Source organism: Dicentrarchus labrax, unplaced genomic scaffold (assembly GCF_905237075.1).
Source record: "Dicentrarchus labrax unplaced genomic scaffold, dlabrax2021, whole genome shotgun sequence".
Taxonomy (NCBI): domain Eukaryota; kingdom Metazoa; phylum Chordata; class Actinopteri; family Moronidae; genus Dicentrarchus; species Dicentrarchus labrax.
This window is the reverse complement of record NW_026136705.1, coordinates 26,529,791-26,546,912: the sequence shown is the minus strand read 5'-3', so window position 1 is coordinate 26,546,912 and position 17,122 is coordinate 26,529,791. Positions and strand designations below refer to the sequence as shown.

The following is a 17,122-nucleotide window of genomic DNA, read 5'->3' as shown; positions in this document are numbered from 1 at the left end:
GGGACATAAAGTTGTGACTGATGATTATTTATTGTAACGGTGAAATATGCTGCAAACTGCCGTGCTGTAAACAGTGAGCCGGCCAGGAGAGCTTTTATGGAATACATGTAACCCTACTGGAGGGTGACACCTCTTGATTTATGGCTGTATTTAGATAAGACGCGGCCGTAAATGGTTTCTAAATAGCGTCAAGGTCATGTAATGTAATGGGATAATGTTTTTAGGCGATAGAGATAAGATGATGTGTTTAGTGTGTGAGGAGCTGTGGTGAATTAATGCGGAGATAAAGCCGCTACAGGCCTTTTGCCTTATACTGCTGAGGTATGATGACAACAGGCCGCGGTCTGTGCCTGTCCCAAAAGTGCCAAATAATTCATCAAACTGTTCATTTACACTTACCAGAGCGCCCTGACATATACCTTATGTTATTACTGGAAAAGGAGAGACTCTGATAATGTGCGCACAAAACGGTCATTACACGTTTAAGAAAATATGAAAAATGCTAGAATATCTTTAAACAAGCATTAGGCTGAAGGACCTGGAAAGAAAAACATACAGATAATTTCATAGTTGCAGAGTTTATTTATGGCACGGAGCAACACATTGAAGTAGGGTGGAGATTTAATTAGAACCATTGTCATGTTATTAACATCAAACATTTTACCTTTATTTTTTTTTGTTCATTCTTCAAAAATAAATTCGTGTTTTGTAAATGAGACAATTCCTCTATCAAAAAATAAATAAATCGTTTTTCAATGGCTGGGGTACTAAATCTCCATATATGAGCCTTTGTGTCCTGTGCGTGAAATGTATTTGAGAAGTCAGATAAAGCCGAGGATTTTTTTTTTCTCCCCTCTCTTTTAATCTCTTGCGCAACTTCAAAATCAAACGGAATCCTTGATTTTAAATCCCTGCTGTGTTCATGTAGCCAATTTTCCTACTTGACTTGACCACGAGTTAACAAATAAAGTAACACAAATTATTTCCACCACTGAATTACAAAAATCACACCTAATAAACAGTCTTAGCCAAACCGAGGCTGCGTAAATGATGTGCGTAAAACCTCTCCAAAAAAAAAAGAGGACAAAATTCCTATTTTTTTAATACAAAACTTGAGACAATTAAACAACTTTCTCCCTCATGTGTGTAGCTCGCAATCAACTCCAACCAACAGATATTTTCTTCCTGTGTAGTGCAGTGAGATTATGGCACCACGGCGCATGTTATTCCAAACCTCTCCAGACACTCCTCCCATCCTGGGCGCTTTCCTCTATTGGCTGCCGCCTTTCTACGCTGACATCCAAATCATATAAACCTGGGGGCCTCACACCTTCATCAGGGTCAAATTTCTTGGGCAAATCAGAGCAGCCTCTTCGGGAAACGATCGCAAGGAAGAAAACACAACTGGGAGCGCAGCACATCGCCGATATTTTGCTGTCTGGAATTATAAACCTCTTTACGGCCTATTTCACCTCGGTTGAAGTCTCTTACAGAATGACGACAATGTAAAAGTTGGTGGCTACGTCTGGCTAGACTCGTTAATGCTTTCGGGGGGGATACATATTTAAGTCTTGAATGAGTTCTGTTGGCTGTAGATCCCCGAGCAGAGACCGTTTTGGGGCAGCAGCAGAGACAGAGCGAGGGAAAACACGGCAACGACCACATTTGTTATCCCGCTCAACATGAACCTCATCGGGGGCTACCAGCATCACCACCACCTGATGCACGAACCCTTCCCGTTTGTCCAGCGGTGTCACCAGGATGCGCCGTATTTCCAGAGCTGGGTGGTGAACCACGGCGAGATGCCCCCGGACTTCCAGATCCAGGCGCCCTACCCGGCCGCGGAGCTCGGGGCGCCGGGAGAGACGCACGACGCCCGGCTGGAGGGGCTCCAAGCGGGGATGGGGAAGAGGCGAACGTCGGGGCCGAAGAAGGAGCGCCGGCGGACGGAGAGCATCAACACAGCTTTCGCCGAGCTGAGGGAGTGTATCCCCAACGTCCCAGCGGACACAAAACTGTCTAAAATTAAAACTTTACGCCTGGCGACCAGTTACATCGCCTACCTGATGGACGTCCTGGCCAAAGACTCCGGGGAGACGGAGGGCTTTAAGGCCGAAATTAAGAAATTTGAAAACCGGGATATGAAAAGGAAACGGGAGCCGGTAAGTTACGATTCGAGAAGCCTCCAAACCGTTGATGTTGATCAAAATAACCCAAAAACAAACCAGTAGCTTATTAGATTACGTTTCTGATTCATTGTAAACATAGCTGGAGGCCTGGAAAAAGAGTTCAAATGGACAAGGTGGGATGTAATGGAGGAACCCCAGTTTAAAAACAGCCTAAATATTAAATAAGATTTTATAATCTGAAGCTGTTTTTTAAGGTCTGATTATGATCTAAATTGTAACAACAATGTAACAATTCCCATATGATATATAATTATAATCATATATACCCATTTTATTTTTAGCCAATAGATCCAAAGATGAACTCATTCTGTTGGTTATGATCCACTAGCCTATAAACAAGACTACAGTATCCACAATAAAACTTACAACTAAATAACTAAATAGATAGTTAAATAGAATAATTAAAAAAGAAACAACAACACTCAATTATATTTTTGATGTAAAATGGCGCCTGCTTAAAATATCCCCAGCTGTTGATCACCATAATGACAACCAGCCCACATCAGTTATATCCTCATTAATGTATAGTTATATTTCTCCATTTAAAATTATATTTGCTTACATATGTGTGTGTATATTGGTCGTTAACGTTTGTGTTTACTATTATATTGAAATAGTTCTCATAATAAATAGTCCTATATTTACACAAAACAATGCAATTCAAATTTAGCTCAAGAATACTGTTTTACTGTTTATACTTTTTGTTTGTTTGTTTTGTTTGTTTTAAAATATGCATCATTATTGAATATTATAATATGTGATATATGTTTGGTATATAAATATGGTCAATTCTTGTTAATGATAACCTGTGATATTATGGCCCTCAAAAACCAGCATGCACCATGATCTGGCACCAATGTACCTTCCAGACTCTCAGATGAGCGTAAACTTGTGATATAATTGTGTGGTGTAGAGATGTCGCAGGAAAGGTTGCATTATCCACTGAAAGTTCCGGTGACTCTCCCTGCGCTGAGCTGCTGAGGTTAAGGTTCCTGTATTTTAGCCTCCCCTGCTGATGATAATTTGGTGTTTTTGGTGTCACAGACTGACGGCCTGCAGGAGTCATTAGGAGCCGAGAAGAAGGTGAAGGGCCGGACCGGGTGGCCGCAGCAGGTCTGGGCTCTGGAGCTCAACCAGTGACGCCCCTCCTCCTCCTCCTCCACCTCCTCCTCCTCCTCCTCCTCCTCAGAGACTCTGGATTCAAATCAGATAAAAAAAAAAAAAAACCACTGACTGACTGAACCTAAACACACCGCTGTGCACGTGCAATGATGCGCAAAAAGAGAGAATTACAAGACAACAAGCAAACGAGGTGAACTGCGAAGGAAAAACACCGCGATGGACTCTTTGTTGATCTTCTGTTTCTCCTGGTGTGGGTTTCTAACTCGACACACAAATCCGACTGTAGGTGTTTGATATTTGTGGTATTTCTGCTTTTTGATGCCCCCCCTTAGTACTGTAGACCAGATGTTGCCACGGTGTCAAAAAACATCTGCCCCCCCGAAAAAAAAAAAAAAGTGTTTTTATCTGGCATAGAGTTGGTGGTGATTTCCACATTTAATGAGCAGAAAATAAATAATTATAACAAAATGCGTAGTGGAGTAAATGAGTGGGGTTGTAATTGCAGAAGTGAACAAATTAAACTATTTTCTGATTACATTTTTTTTTTTTTTTTATGGGGGGGGGATTATTTCGGATATGACGCCAGATCACAGCCCCACGAGCCGCACTGCAGAAGATTTATGTGCTGATCTTCCGGTGAGTTTCCAGGAGGTGACAGGTGTTGATCAGCAGATTTTTTCGTCCAATCAGAAAACAGTTATGACACTCAATTATCTCCACTTTAATTTGTAGTTTTAGAAGCAGTTCTGGGATTATTTTTATTCTGTTTTTTGCTGAGTGCTGGCAGCGTGCTGAGTTCAACGCCGCTGGGAAATTAAATTATCGTGAAGGCAAACGATTTTGTTTGTTATATTTTATTTTATTTTATTTAATTACTGCAGTCTGGCCTGGAAACTTTCTATAGTTTGTACATTTTCAAGTACGAAAAAAATTACTTAACATCCCACATGCATGATGAACGTCACGTGATGTTAAGTCAAAAGTTGACATTTTGATTTTATAATATTAAAGAATTAATAATTGAAGCTAATTATAAATACCGGATAAACAATCTAATGTATTGCCTGATTTGGATTCCAACTACACAGGCTTTTTTTGTAAAGTAATTTCCTTTAAGAACGGAAAAAAATAATAAAAACGAAAACTACCCAGCAAGACTAGAAATAATTTCTGAGCCTAGAAGGAAACACATTTTTTGAAGGGAAACTTTTTTTTTCTGTCACTTTTTCATTCCGCTAAATTTGGCGCAGCCTGAATATCTAAAATATTATTATCCCAGTAATGTTACTGTACTGTAAACTATACCGGCTGTTGTTGACGTTTCTTGTAGAACATTATTGAATTTACTGAATCTACCTCAAAATTAATGTCACTGTCCGCTCTGAGGAGACGAACACTAGACTGAATGTTGAGCTGACGCACAGCTTTCACTCCGACATGTAAAACACTAAAACTAATAAACGGATTAAAGGTTTATTACTGTGCGAAATGTTGATGCAAATGTACATTGGATGTGAAGTTATATATAGTTCCGTAAATAAATGAATTATTTTAAGACACTCCAGCTGTTGTGAAGGTGTGTTTTTTTTTCTTTTCTTATTTAACTGTCTCATTATTCAGCTAATAATCCATGTCTTATTAAACATACATTATTCCCCCCAATACAAGTTTCCATTGTCTTGCTTTTTCTGTTACCTGTGTTTTTGGGAGAGTAACGGTAATAATCAATGGAGGAGGATCGGCCTCACGTTAATATAGTAATGATTTAACAAGGAGTTAATTTTAAAGTTTTGTTTCAGTTTGAAGTTAATCTCAGAATATACAGGCGATTTCTTTACAATTACTTCCGAGTCAGAATTCGGATTATTTTCTATTTATTGTATATTTATCACACATTTTTTAAAAGTACTTTTAGACTATACATTTGGATTTCAAACTTTACACAATTCTAACAAAAATGTTGAATTTTAATTTAAAATCCAGTGTCCCAGTCATGCTGTGTAAGCTATAGAATAAAAAACTGCTTCAGAAAATCATGAAACATAATAAACAAATATGAATCCTAAATTAAAGTCCTGATAGTTAAATAAAATCATTTATAATCCTCTTTAGCCGATTAGCTAGTGCATGTAACAATTTATTCTGTGTAGTGATGACTACACGACACACTAAAAAAAAATATATATTTTTAAATAGCTTAGAGACCAGTGGGCTACAGTCTGTTAATAACCTATAAAATAACTATGGTTAGTGATGGAGAACAGTGAAAAAGGGACATCTCACTGGAATAAATGCAAATATGGTACCACTGTCAATGGGTACTATCCAAAGGTAGGCCTGTATATGTCAAACGTGCGGACGCAGAAGATTACAGACCGGATCTTTGGTATGAAATGATATACAAATCTCGATAGAGATCCATAAACTTGAATACCACTGGATCTTTCCAGATACAGCTCCTTTTGGTCTACTCTTATAAAATGTTTTGACGCTGCTGCTAATTCTATGTAGAGTTTGTTTTCCTCTAAAAGTATCCAGGGGTTTTAAAATGCACTCTTTAGAAACTAATATGAGGACCAACAATGACACCTAGTGGCCGCGGCCGGTTACTGCAACAACAGAGCCGGAAGAAACTAATCTTTTCCCACAAACACACATCCAGCAGAACTGCATTGTCATTCAACTTTTTTTTCTTCATCCTTAACTCTCATTATTTTGCATATATGTTCCTGTATACAGCGTTAAAACAGCTGAAAATAACTCAGACAAGTTGAACAAAAAAGACGAGACTGTTGCTTTTCCTGTACAATACATTTATTATCATTAGGAGCAATAAGCAGCCATATTTTAAATATGTTTTTTCTAATACAACAATTAGGTTAATGTGGCCTGGCCTATATGTTAATAAAGTTGGATGTTATCTACATGACACTAACAAACCTACAAGCAAAATTGAAATTATGACAAAAAGAAAAGAAACAGTGTGGTGGACAAACTTAAATACAATGTGTAACAGAAGAGGCAGAGTTTAAAAAAAAAAAATCCCAACAGAAACTCCAAACTGTGTACGACCTATGTAAAAAAAAACACAGAGCTGGAGTGGAAGAGTTGTAGTTTGAGGATGCAAAAATCTAGTTGTCCAGGTTTCAGCAGTGCATTAAGAATTTAAATAAACTTGCAGGTTTTCAGCAACGTTGACTCAAATGTTTCATGTTGACTCGGGGTCACTGGTGATTATTGGTCGCTTCCTATCACAGCCTGTGGCTTATTGAAACACAAGACCCAATTCAACAAATAATGAACATCTTCAATTCTGACATCTCTGCTTCCTATCATCACAAACTGAAAACCGTTGAGGTTTTGGACAGTGAAATGTATAAAATAAATGAAGTTTTGCCCAAAGCAAACAATTAATGGATATCTTGGGCATATAAATAATTGCCAAAATGCAGAGTCACTGCAATGTAAATCATTTAAGAAGGTAAGATGGTCATAAATTGAATCTGAGCGTAAAGAAATACCAACAAAATGAACCCAGTTATGGTGTGATGCTACTTTTGGTCCCAAATTAGATTCACATTGAACCTTTACAGACATTCTGGGGACATAAACGTCAACCAGCAGGATTATTTCAACTGGACATAAAAATGTAAAAAACTCTTCAAGACCTCGTTAACCAACTTTCACTAAAATAGTGATCTCTGCTGGTCGATATGGAAGGAAGTCATCCATATCCATGTTTCAATTTGATTATTTGAACATTCATTTGTACTGCTTTAGTCATCTGGCCAACTTGTCAACTCAGCTTCTTATCAAGAGTTGTTCAATTTAAACACTGCTCTTAAATATTAAAATGACGCTAATAGTTACTCTTACACCCCTATCGCACACACAAATCCCACTTCAGGTGGAATCAAATATGGAGAAATCAAAATCATATGCAGACAGACGCATCTTTATACAACTTAAGGCTGAACTAAACAGACGAGGAGAAAATCGGGTTACAAAGAAAGAAAGAAAAAAGAATGAAATCAGCTACCAACACCTGCAGAGAAAACAGATCAGTATGTGTGTGTGTGTGTGTGTTCATACATACATAAAACAGCTGGCGAGGAGGAGAAGAGTGGGGCATAGCCAAATGCTACATCATTCACCAACATCCACGTTTAAACGCACCACGTGCAGTTGGAAAGGGGCGACTAAAAGATCACAGGACTGAGATCAGCTTGTTTTTTCATTTAGAATGAAGAGTTCATGTGAATTTTGTGCCACTAAAAAGGAGCGAACGGACCCTGAGTCCTGATATGCTTGATGTAACTTCAGTGAAGGCGGCGCCCATTTCCAACGATTCATTCATTCACAATAAAAAAAAAAAAAAAAAAACAAATAAATCCCACTCATCATCATTCTGTTCCCACACGCTTTCCTGTTTGGCACAAGCACTCCTCGCGGTGAACGTGTTAACAGTCAAATCGGCAAAGAAAGAAAAAAAAATTTACCCCAAATTACCGAAAACGTGTTTCGTATTTTTACTCTTAAGGCAGCTATATTGTACATTGCATTCAACCAAGTTACTAAAGATCGGACGCTGTTCTTTTGTACATATTGACAAGTTACATTACAGCATGACGACATAAAACCCTGCGGAGTGAGTCCTGGTCCTCGACAGTCTTTAGGGACCTGGATTTTTGCGGAGGAGAGAAAGTGGATTAGAGGAGGATCGACCGTTGTGACGTCATGCGCGGACAGGCTGTTTTTTTTAATTTTTATGTGAAGACGGCAAAATGAGCTAAAGTGAACTCATCCCGCCACGAGTTCTCCTCCATTTCAGTTAACTATAAAAAGGACAACAAGTGTTTGTGTTCTGGTCTCACAGAGGAGTTGGGACGGTGACAGGGTTGCACGAGGAGCTGGTTGTAGCTGTTGCTGCTGTTAGTGGTGTCCAGGCTTTGTGAATTGCTGTTGTTGTTGTTGTTGTTGTTTGTCACTGTGGTTGTCGATTACTGATTTTTGTTGGGAGCTGCTGTGGTTGTTGTTGGGAAGTTTAGTCCAGCGGTTTGCCGCCGTCACCTTTCTGGTCCAAGCGGCTCTTGCTGCTCTTCACCATGTAAATAAAGTAGGTCAGCGTCTCCTTCTCGTTCACCGGTATATTCCTGAAGTGACGACTCACCGTCTACAGAGGAGGAGGAGGAGGAGGAGGAGGAGGAGGAGGAGGAGGAGGAGACGGTAAAGAGGTTAAAAAGGAAAAAACTTACAGGGTACATCTCACATTTAAATTTAAGCAGCTTTAAAACACTTGATGTTTTTGAAACACTGTGGGAGACGTTTAATCAAAACTCAACTGAAGCCTAACTAATGGCTGCTTGGATTTATAAAGAAAAGAAACATCCTCCAAGCAGCCTCTCTCTGCTCTGCAGCCACTGGTCCTCCTGAACGGGGCTGAACACGGTGACAGCTGCAACTGGTTGTGGGCTGTTGACTGGTGCTTTATTAATGATGTGGGAGGCTCATTAGGGCCTGAACCTGACTAAAAGCCTGGGGAAACATTCAACTTACGGCCCAGTGTTCATTCATTCATTCCCACTGTTAGTGGTCACATCCGACCCCGCCCCCTCGCAGCGGAGCACTACATACAGGAGGTATTTGTCGGGACAAGGGCAGAGCCAGCTGCATGAAGTCCACCTGTCGATTTGTCGAATTAGCCTAACAATCTCTCCGTGGCCAATTACTGTGGAATAGGACCTGCGACACTGCGTATATCACGGTAAATGAGTAATACGGAGCCGAGGGTTGGGGGAGAAAGAGGCCGGGCTCGCCTAATGAGGGCAGCTCAGTGGCCTTCAGTGTTACACAGTATAAACGACGATTATTCCAAAGGGAAAAGAGGGATCAAAGAAAAAGTAACAATAGTTTCCTCCAAGGATTCTGCTTCAAAGTTGTGAAATTAAGTTTCTGTAAAGCCCAGTTCAGACACAAGGTTTTTTGTAGCTGGATATAATTTTTAGCGCCCTAAATGTGAGTGAGGAGCGTGATAATGTGTTACATTAAACACTGTTGCATTTCAGTCTGTAACTGACTTGACCAGCTGACTTCGCTACAAGTTGACAAGTCCAAAAACCAGCCACTAGAGATTTGACAAGCTGAGTCCGAGGCACCGGGGCCGCCATCGGCCGGCGTGAGTAAAGCTCCCCTTCATCTTGTTATGAATCCTTGGCCTTAAATCTAAAGGACAGTATTTAAGTAGATACACTTAAACTGATGCTAGCTAGTTACTTGAGGAAATGTTTCAGCCTTAGTTGGATGGCATTATAGAATGTTGTCAAACTCCTAACTATGTACTGCACAGTTTGCTGAAAGTAGGAGAGCAAGGCGGATGTTTTTCAAAGGCACGTCAAGTTTCTGAAATAAATGTGGTCTTTGTTGTTATTTGATAACGGCTAATAAATAAAACATGTGGTATAGGGGAAAGTAATTCGGTACCACTTTAGGTATCATTCATTTTTTATGGTCAATGCTGTTGTGAAAACAACACTGCGAGTGTTTTTTGGGTGCCTTTATAAACACTCACTGATGACAACTTGAGTCAACAGACAGTGTGAGGGGAACAGAAAGAGGCGGGGCAGAGCAAACTGGTGTGTACGCAGAGCAGTGCAGAGAGACAGAGGTGTTAGTGTGTGTGTGTGTGTGTGTGTGTATGGAGGGAAAGAGGAGCAGCGGAGTGACCAGATTAAAGTAGCACTAGAGTAAACACGAGAAAAACACTTGCTTTGCATCCCTATCTCGTTAACCCCGTCAAGAGTGCATGGTTAGTCCTCATATGAACTCCAAACCAGGAACTATGCCAGAGGAACAACATTCTGACCTCAGTAAGGATCCTGAGCTCCTGGAATCATTCATGCAGTGGAAATGGGCGAGTGCACTGTATTGACATGGTTTCATGGTCAATGCTGAACAGTATCATGGTATTACAGAATAGCAGGGTATTGGGAAATCCCAAATTATTAATACCATCAAAAACACAAACGCTCCTCTTTCTGGATGTATCATGTTGTCTCTTAGGTTGTTTATTTTCTGTGTACTATGTACAGATTTGAGGGGATATGTTTGCTCAAACGATGCTCTGTGCTTTGTCTTCTAACGTCAGTGGCGCTTCACACTGCCCCTTTTAACTGCCACTGTCCACCGGCGGGAAAAACTGTTTTTCATCTCGTGTCCCCTGTGCATCTCACTCACAGTTGAGTTGCACAAATTTCATTGGCTGAGGTGCGTCATATGGGATGATTCTGGGCCACTACACTGGCGCCGCAAGGTGCACGAGAACAAAGAGACCCGACATGTAGAGGACAACATCATCGCATTAATGTGATATTTTTACCTCTGCCAGCTGGGCCTTGTTGAGTCCGGGCCTGGTCTGCAGTTTGTAGTGTCGCTTGTAGCGTCTCAACGTGTTCACCTGCAGCTGGAAAAGGTCGACCTGTAAAAAAATAAATAAATAAATAAAATCAGAGGCAGGAATGTAGTCAGCCAGTGAATTATGAGAGACGCCAACTTTTCATCCCGTCTCTATCTTGGGCACATTTCAGTGGTTTACTTAAAACTCCCACAGGCTTCTGCCTCTTTTCCTGCTTTTAAAGGAGATGAAACTTTAATGATCTCCGTGGAGAAATTGGGTCATTGCAGCAATAAGCACTAAAAAGCACACGAGCACAAGATAAATATGCATTTCTCAAAAAAGAGTAATAATATACTTTTATGTAATACACTGTTAATGGTGGTTTACGAGCAGATCTTCTAACAATTGCAGTTGATGTTTTACGGCTTCCTGTGCACCCTGTTTACTTTTGTTCCTCTGTAAAATTAGAAGTGCTTCAGTGTCACGTCTGTGCTGAACATTGTGAGTAACATTACCTCAGGCACCTCCACGTCATGGTCCGGGGACTCTCCTCCGTCGTCACTGGTCTTCCTCTTCCTCTTGTTGCGAACACTCTGGATGAAGTTCTTATGAAAGTCGCAGATGTAGAGGTGTCGCACCTGTAAAGATATAAATGAGTATTAAACAGGAGTAGTGTATGTACAAAACGTTTAGTTGAGCAGTCACGCGGCTCTAGTGTAGGATGATACAGCAATACTCTCGCAGGCTTTCGTTAGTGGTTTCATTATTAAAAGTTTCAGTACTGATAGCAAAACAGTTCTTTTTTTTTTTTTTTTTAAACCTTACTTGGAGGAATATAAAACCCTTTACCCTTTAACAAAACCAGACTTCAGTAGTGTTTAAATTCAAAGTATAATCAAACACAGCAATGTTGTCTTAACACAAGCAGCCGTGCAAGAACTTTGCCAAGATAAACGAGTATAAAACTGCCAAAGTTATGACTTAAAACAGGAAGTATCAAACTCTCTGCACACAACCTCACTTCAGTGCTACAGAGGAGTGAGATCCGATGCCTAGCTCCAACTACAGGTTGTCTGTAATGCCAATGCTTGACATTAATTCTGTCCTCATGTGCATTCATTCCTCTGGTCCACACTCACAACATGTGACTCGTCACATGAGTGCCAGCATGCCTGGAAAGACTTGTGGGCAAACAGCAGAACACACACTGAAGACAACTGAGCTGATTCCTCTGGCTGTATTGCTTCAGCAACAAGTCACACAATGCTTTTAAGGAATCTAAGACCAGATAAAAGGGCCCTGGATACAATGAGGACTAGAAAGCAGAGTGCTGAGTGGCTTATAGCAGCAACAACACATTCGCTAAGACATCCTTGCATTCATGAAAAGACACTGCTGTGTGCTGGGGGGGGCCTTGGGGCACAGCTGAGCTAGAGGGCCCCTACCGACCCCCTGGTTCCTCCAACTCTTTGTGCATTGTGTATGCATCCTGTTAGCCCCGAGTACTCATCAGGTACAGGGAACAGAGCGGATTACACATGGCAGGAATATCGCCCTGCCCCCCAGGTTTGCTGTGTCATTGTCTTGAGTTAAAGACAAATGTACTTAGGAAAATGCACAATGTGAAAGATAAATTACGATGTAATCAGATTCTGACACAGTAGTGGTAGATTTTGTGTTTTGTATTGAGACATTTGCTAGATCTAGCTTCTAAAATGTGACAATGTGCTTGTGTCACTGTACGTTTATCTGCTTGGGTTTTGGCACTAATAGCCAAACAAAACAGGAGAAGATGGACCTACTCTTCCCCCACTTCTGGTGCATACTCCCAGGTTGCTCCACTATAAGTCAAATGACTACACTTACACATGACTGCCACACAGGACTGAGGTCTGTGGGGGGTCTGGGGCCTTGGGACAGTTGTGGCCTTCACACTGTAACCAGGCCGGTGTCTGCCATTTAAAAACAGCATGTAATGTAAAAGCTGTAAAAACTAACGAAACACAAGTACCACCAGAAATATAGTTCCGGGACAGTGTAACTTTAAGTGTGTGGTATTTCGACCGACATTTAAATGCTGCTAGTTTTTAAAGCCACTTTTGAATGAGGCCGTTTTCTTTTACTGGGACTGAAGTTAAACAACACAGTTGGCTTCCCTGGTCAACAGCCATTTTATGTAGAACAGCGGAGGCGTGTGGAAGGAAACTGTTTGCAATGAGATAAAGCTGTACGTGGACAGGACCGTGTTTGTCCTGCACCGTACAAGTACAAACAACAAGCACCAGATAGCACCACCAGTCGCCTCGGTAATAAACACCCAAACAACAGGAAGTTGTGGGTCTTCTATAACTTTCAGCTCACACACACACACACACACAAATCGCTGACTCGTGTCGTAGTGTCACTTACGCTCTTGTCGATGTCCAGTTTGAGCTTCTTCTGCGATATGCTTTTCTGGATCCTCTTGCTGAAGGAGGCGTTTCCAGCCGACCGGCCGCAGCGCTCTCCGTCTTCGATCAGACAGCAGCTCTGTCCATAAAACGGCGGAGCAGGCGGTCCATCGTGGCTGTCCTCCTCCGTGCTGAACCCATTCATTCTGTACGACTGCGGGTGCTCTTGGTGCGATGGCCGAAAGAATAAAAACAATCAGAAAAAAGGGGGAAAAAGAAAAGCCAGCGTTGAGGGTTTGCTGCCGAGTCTCTTGTTCACGCGTTGTCCTTTTGTGAAAGACAATCCGGTAGCGTTAGCGTAGCTAGCTCGGCTAAGTGGCTAGTTCGCGAGCTAACAGCTCTCGGTGCTCTCTCCCGACTCCGGTGACTTATTTATTTCGAAACGCGACGACCTCCAGTTAGAGACATATTTCTACAGGTCTTTCGGCGGATTCACAGCACAACACAGCGGCTGCTAACGTCAGCTAGCTCCGGTGCTATCAGGGTCCGCCGCTAACGGACAGATTCCTATGGTGGTGGAGACGACCGCCGCTGTTTGTCTCTCTAACAACCGGCTGCGTTTCGGTAAGATTCGCGTGTGACAACGATTTCATACGCCGCCGAGCTACACGGCGACAGTCGGCTACGGCAGATGACACAACTTTTCGGGAAAATCGCGTATTTTACCAGCCTGCACCTCAACAATCGCGGTACTCGTTCAGAACACCTCGTACAATGGACATGCTCCGTCTGTGTGGCGGAAGTTGCCGTCGCGGCCAGTGATTGGTCGGTTTTTCACGAAGGCGGGCTTAGCGTGCAAACATTGCCACGCCATTGGCTGTAAGAGGCGTCCGTTTTCCAGCGGCTCTTCCTGAATCACTCGGCGTCGTGTTTTCTACTATGAATAGAAGTTAAAGGTGGCGTCGCCGTCACTTGAATGGACTTTTAAAAACACCAGCAGACATTTAGGAGTGTATGTCTGCGATTTGAATCGGGTTTTATAATAAATATGTTTATAATTGTTCATCTCGACCACCCGTTAAACACATCTAAATGCGCATGAATGAACGACAAAGTGTTGTTATTGCACTGTGGTTCCTTGGGACCAGACTTATGAGACCACAAATACATTGTTAATATGTTATGCAATATTGCTATTATCATTATTATTATCACTTTAACGACTCCCACATCACAACTTTATTGAATTGGTTCGTATTCGTCCTTCCCGGATGCTGATAAACAGAAGTCAACATGAATGACCACAGATCTGTTGACATCGCCACGGTGTGATTCCACCTTTAGCCGCACGGGGGAGACATATGTCAACAAATGAATATAAATCTGTACGGCTGACACTGAAATTCCTTCACATACCTATTGTCAGTGGGATTTGAAGGAGTATTGGCACTCCCATAAAGTTGGTGGCCCCCCAAAAAAGAGACGGATTGAAGGAGCCCTCAGTTGATTTTTTACACATAAAGTTTAGTTTACTTCTTATGGAGAGTCAAAACAGTTGCAGAGTCCTGAAATGACAGTTGATATATGTGTTTAGACATTTATTCCTTGAGAACTGGACTGGTTCAAAGTAGTAGAAGTATCAGTGACATGTACTGAAGCATCAAAAGTAAAATTGTGCAGTAGAAAGGCCCCTGTCAATGTTATATTATTATACAGTACGCACATTATTATGATCTTTATATACATTTACTACACATGGATTGTTGTTACTAACTCAGAATTGTAATCTCCAATGTAACTATAACTGTCAAACAAATGTAGTGGAGTAAAAAGTACAATTTGCCTCTAAAATGTTAATGTTAAGTTGAATGTAACGTTTTAGAAAATGGAAATACTGGAGTAGGAATACTTTAAAAGTGTACTACCTAAGTAAATTAACTTCCCACCACTGGACGCCTTATAACATGAATGTTTTGGTGATGAAATAGCTTTGTTTATTCAAGTTGATCACAAAGTTGCAAATTTGTAGAGCAAGATTGGAGCCTAATCCATGATATTTTAGACTACACTATTATAGATTGCTTCCAAAAAAAACAGTTTGGGGAAGGCCCTTTGCAATTTTGATATGACTATACCCCTGTGCATAACACCAGGTCCATAAAGACATGGTTTTCCCTGTGTGGAAGAATGTGACAGGCCTGCACAGAGCCCTGACCTCAACCCCATACTTTGGGATGAACTGGTATGCCAGGCTTTATCGTCCAGCATCCGTGTTGGACCACACTAATGCGCTTGTGGCTGAATGGGAGAAAATCCCTGATGCCAGATTCTAAAGTCTTGTGGGAAGACTGAAACCAGAAGAGTTGAGGCTGCTATAGCAGACTGGACTGTCAACATACTAAATAGTGAGAGTTAATTTTTTTTCGAGGATGCAGCCAGTCAGCAAACCCAGAGAGCCAGAGAGAGCTTTAAAAGCCTACTTAAATGTGAAGGCGTCTGTATTATGTGGGTATACTAATGATGCTCTTTGTTTGTTGTCATTTGTCTAATGTGGTATTTGCTCTCATGTGAAAACTCTGCCTCATTGTGTTCACCTAATAGCTGAGAGAGGACGAGGATGTAATTCAGAAGGGAGGGAAAGATGGAGAGAGAGGACACCATAAAAAAATATTAAAGGAGTAAAGACAACTGGATTACCTTTTTTGTTGGTAATGGTCCTGGACCCAATAAAGACCCTTTAATGGATATCTGTGACAGGAGACAGTGGAACCGTAATAGCCTGGTGTCTCTCCTCACCCATGTATGGCTCATGATTGGAGGAGAATACTGATTGTATGCTGACTGATTGACTTTAAAAGTGGCAGATGATGGAGCGCCGAAACATTAACAGGTTTTTCACTTTGCAATTTAGAGGTTTATATCATCAGGGAAATGCCTCCAAGAGGCAATAACATGTAAAGTGGTCTCTCAATGTATTCAAAGTTGTCCCTGCACCTCACTCTCTCCCTCTCAGAGCTGGTGTGACAAGTTGAGCATTATATGGCATCCCATGAGACTCAAGGAAATGGGCCACGCTGAAGAGCAATATTACTTCAGCCATGAATAAATCACTGCTGGCTAAAAGCTATTCAAGCTTGTGTGTTGTCAGATGAAATGATTATGAGATTAACATTTAGTAAAAGTGTTTTAGCACCATCAGTCACAGAGATGATTAAAGTCATGAAAAAAAAAGAAAGAAAAAACACAGGAGATGACAGGAGAGGCAGCTCTGGGCAAGAAAAGTTCCCAAGGAATTTATTTAGAGAGGAAATGATTATGGTGTGAATGAGCTGCCTCTCCTTGAGTTGAGATATAAAGAAGGGATTAAAAAATGTCAATCAATTTTTCACTTCATGTTGTTCTATCAACCAAATCCATTCAGGTTGGAGTGCAGTGGGAAGCAGATAAAACATTGACATGCAGAGTAAAAAAAACTTTTTGTTTTGGAAGGCATTCTCCTTTTTATGCTAATAGACTACATGAGAGGCCTTGGTCGACTGTATTTTTATCATAGCCTGACCACACTCCACTGGATAATTTGAAACATTTATTGATAAACTTAAAGGGGTATTTTACTGCTGGAAAGATGGTCTCTTCATAAAACTGGGCTATAAAAAGAAGCAAATATTTCTGGAATTGGTGCTACTTGACCAGAGAAAACAGGGAAAAGGGGATGTGATATCTCCTTTTGCTCAAAAGGTAGAACACCTACAACAAACAGAATGCACTGGGCTGTTTGATTGCCTGCGTCATCAGGCAGACTTTTGCCGGCAAATGAGCACTGAGTTCTGCAACATGAGTGGCAACAGTGGGTGCAGGCAACAAGCTAATTTGCATATACTTGTTCATTTGCATACTACCCACATTGTAATGATACAACGCTGGTTGAGAAGTACAGTTGTCAAGTACTCCAAACACCGTATGAAAGCATTTTTTGTGAGACACATATTCCTCCTCTTGTGCTCCTCTCTTATGTGGTGTCCCCCAGG

The 17,122-nt window shown here is 41.2% G+C and overlaps 2 protein-coding genes across 2 annotated transcripts; one reads left to right on the top strand and one right to left on the bottom strand.

Moving 5' to 3' along the window:
- Window positions 1-1,300: 1,300 nt before the first annotated feature.
- On the top strand, window positions 1,301-4,875 carry LOC127364596 (heart- and neural crest derivatives-expressed protein 1-like). Its single transcript, XM_051402235.1, has 2 exons — window positions 1,301-2,162; window positions 3,234-4,875. Exons 1-2 carry the CDS (start codon window positions 1,683-1,685, stop codon window positions 3,327-3,329), a joined length of 576 nt encoding a protein of 191 aa, XP_051258195.1. The 5' UTR covers window positions 1,301-1,682; the 3' UTR covers window positions 3,330-4,875.
- A 1,232-nt stretch (window positions 4,876-6,107) lies between these two features.
- On the bottom strand, window positions 6,108-13,884 carry sap30l (sap30-like). The gene is made up of 4 exons (XM_051401663.1): window positions 13,114-13,884; window positions 11,220-11,342; window positions 10,687-10,785; window positions 6,108-8,484 (listed from the first exon to the last, which is right to left on the bottom strand). The coding sequence occupies exons 1-4, from the start codon at window positions 13,297-13,299 to the stop codon at window positions 8,356-8,358; spliced, it is 537 nt and encodes a 178-aa protein (XP_051257623.1). The 5' UTR covers window positions 13,300-13,884; the 3' UTR covers window positions 6,108-8,355.
- Between the last annotated feature and the right edge of the window lie 3,238 nt (window positions 13,885-17,122).

What these genes read in the sequence shown, in the direction of transcription:
- LOC127364596 (XM_051402235.1), top strand. Translation starts at nt 1,683, where the DNA reads ATGAACCTCATCGGGGGCTACCAGCATCACCACCACCTGATGCACGAA. An exon ending in TGAAAAGGAAACGGGAGCCG is followed by an intron (nt 2,163 to 3,233) that starts GTAAGTTACGAT and finishes TTGGTGTCACAG; the next exon opens with ACTGACGGCCTGCAGGAGTC.
- sap30l (XM_051401663.1), bottom strand. Translation starts at nt 13,299, where the DNA reads ATGAATGGGTTCAGCACGGAGGAGGACAGCCACGATGGACCGCCTGCT. An exon ending in AACTGGACATCGACAAGAGC is followed by an intron (nt 11,343 to 13,113) that starts GTAAGTGACACT and finishes ATATCTTTACAG; the next exon opens with GTGCGACACCTCTACATCTG. An exon ending in ATGACGTGGAGGTGCCTGAG is followed by an intron (nt 10,786 to 11,219) that starts GTAATGTTACTC and finishes ATTTTTTTACAG; the next exon opens with GTCGACCTTTTCCAGCTGCA.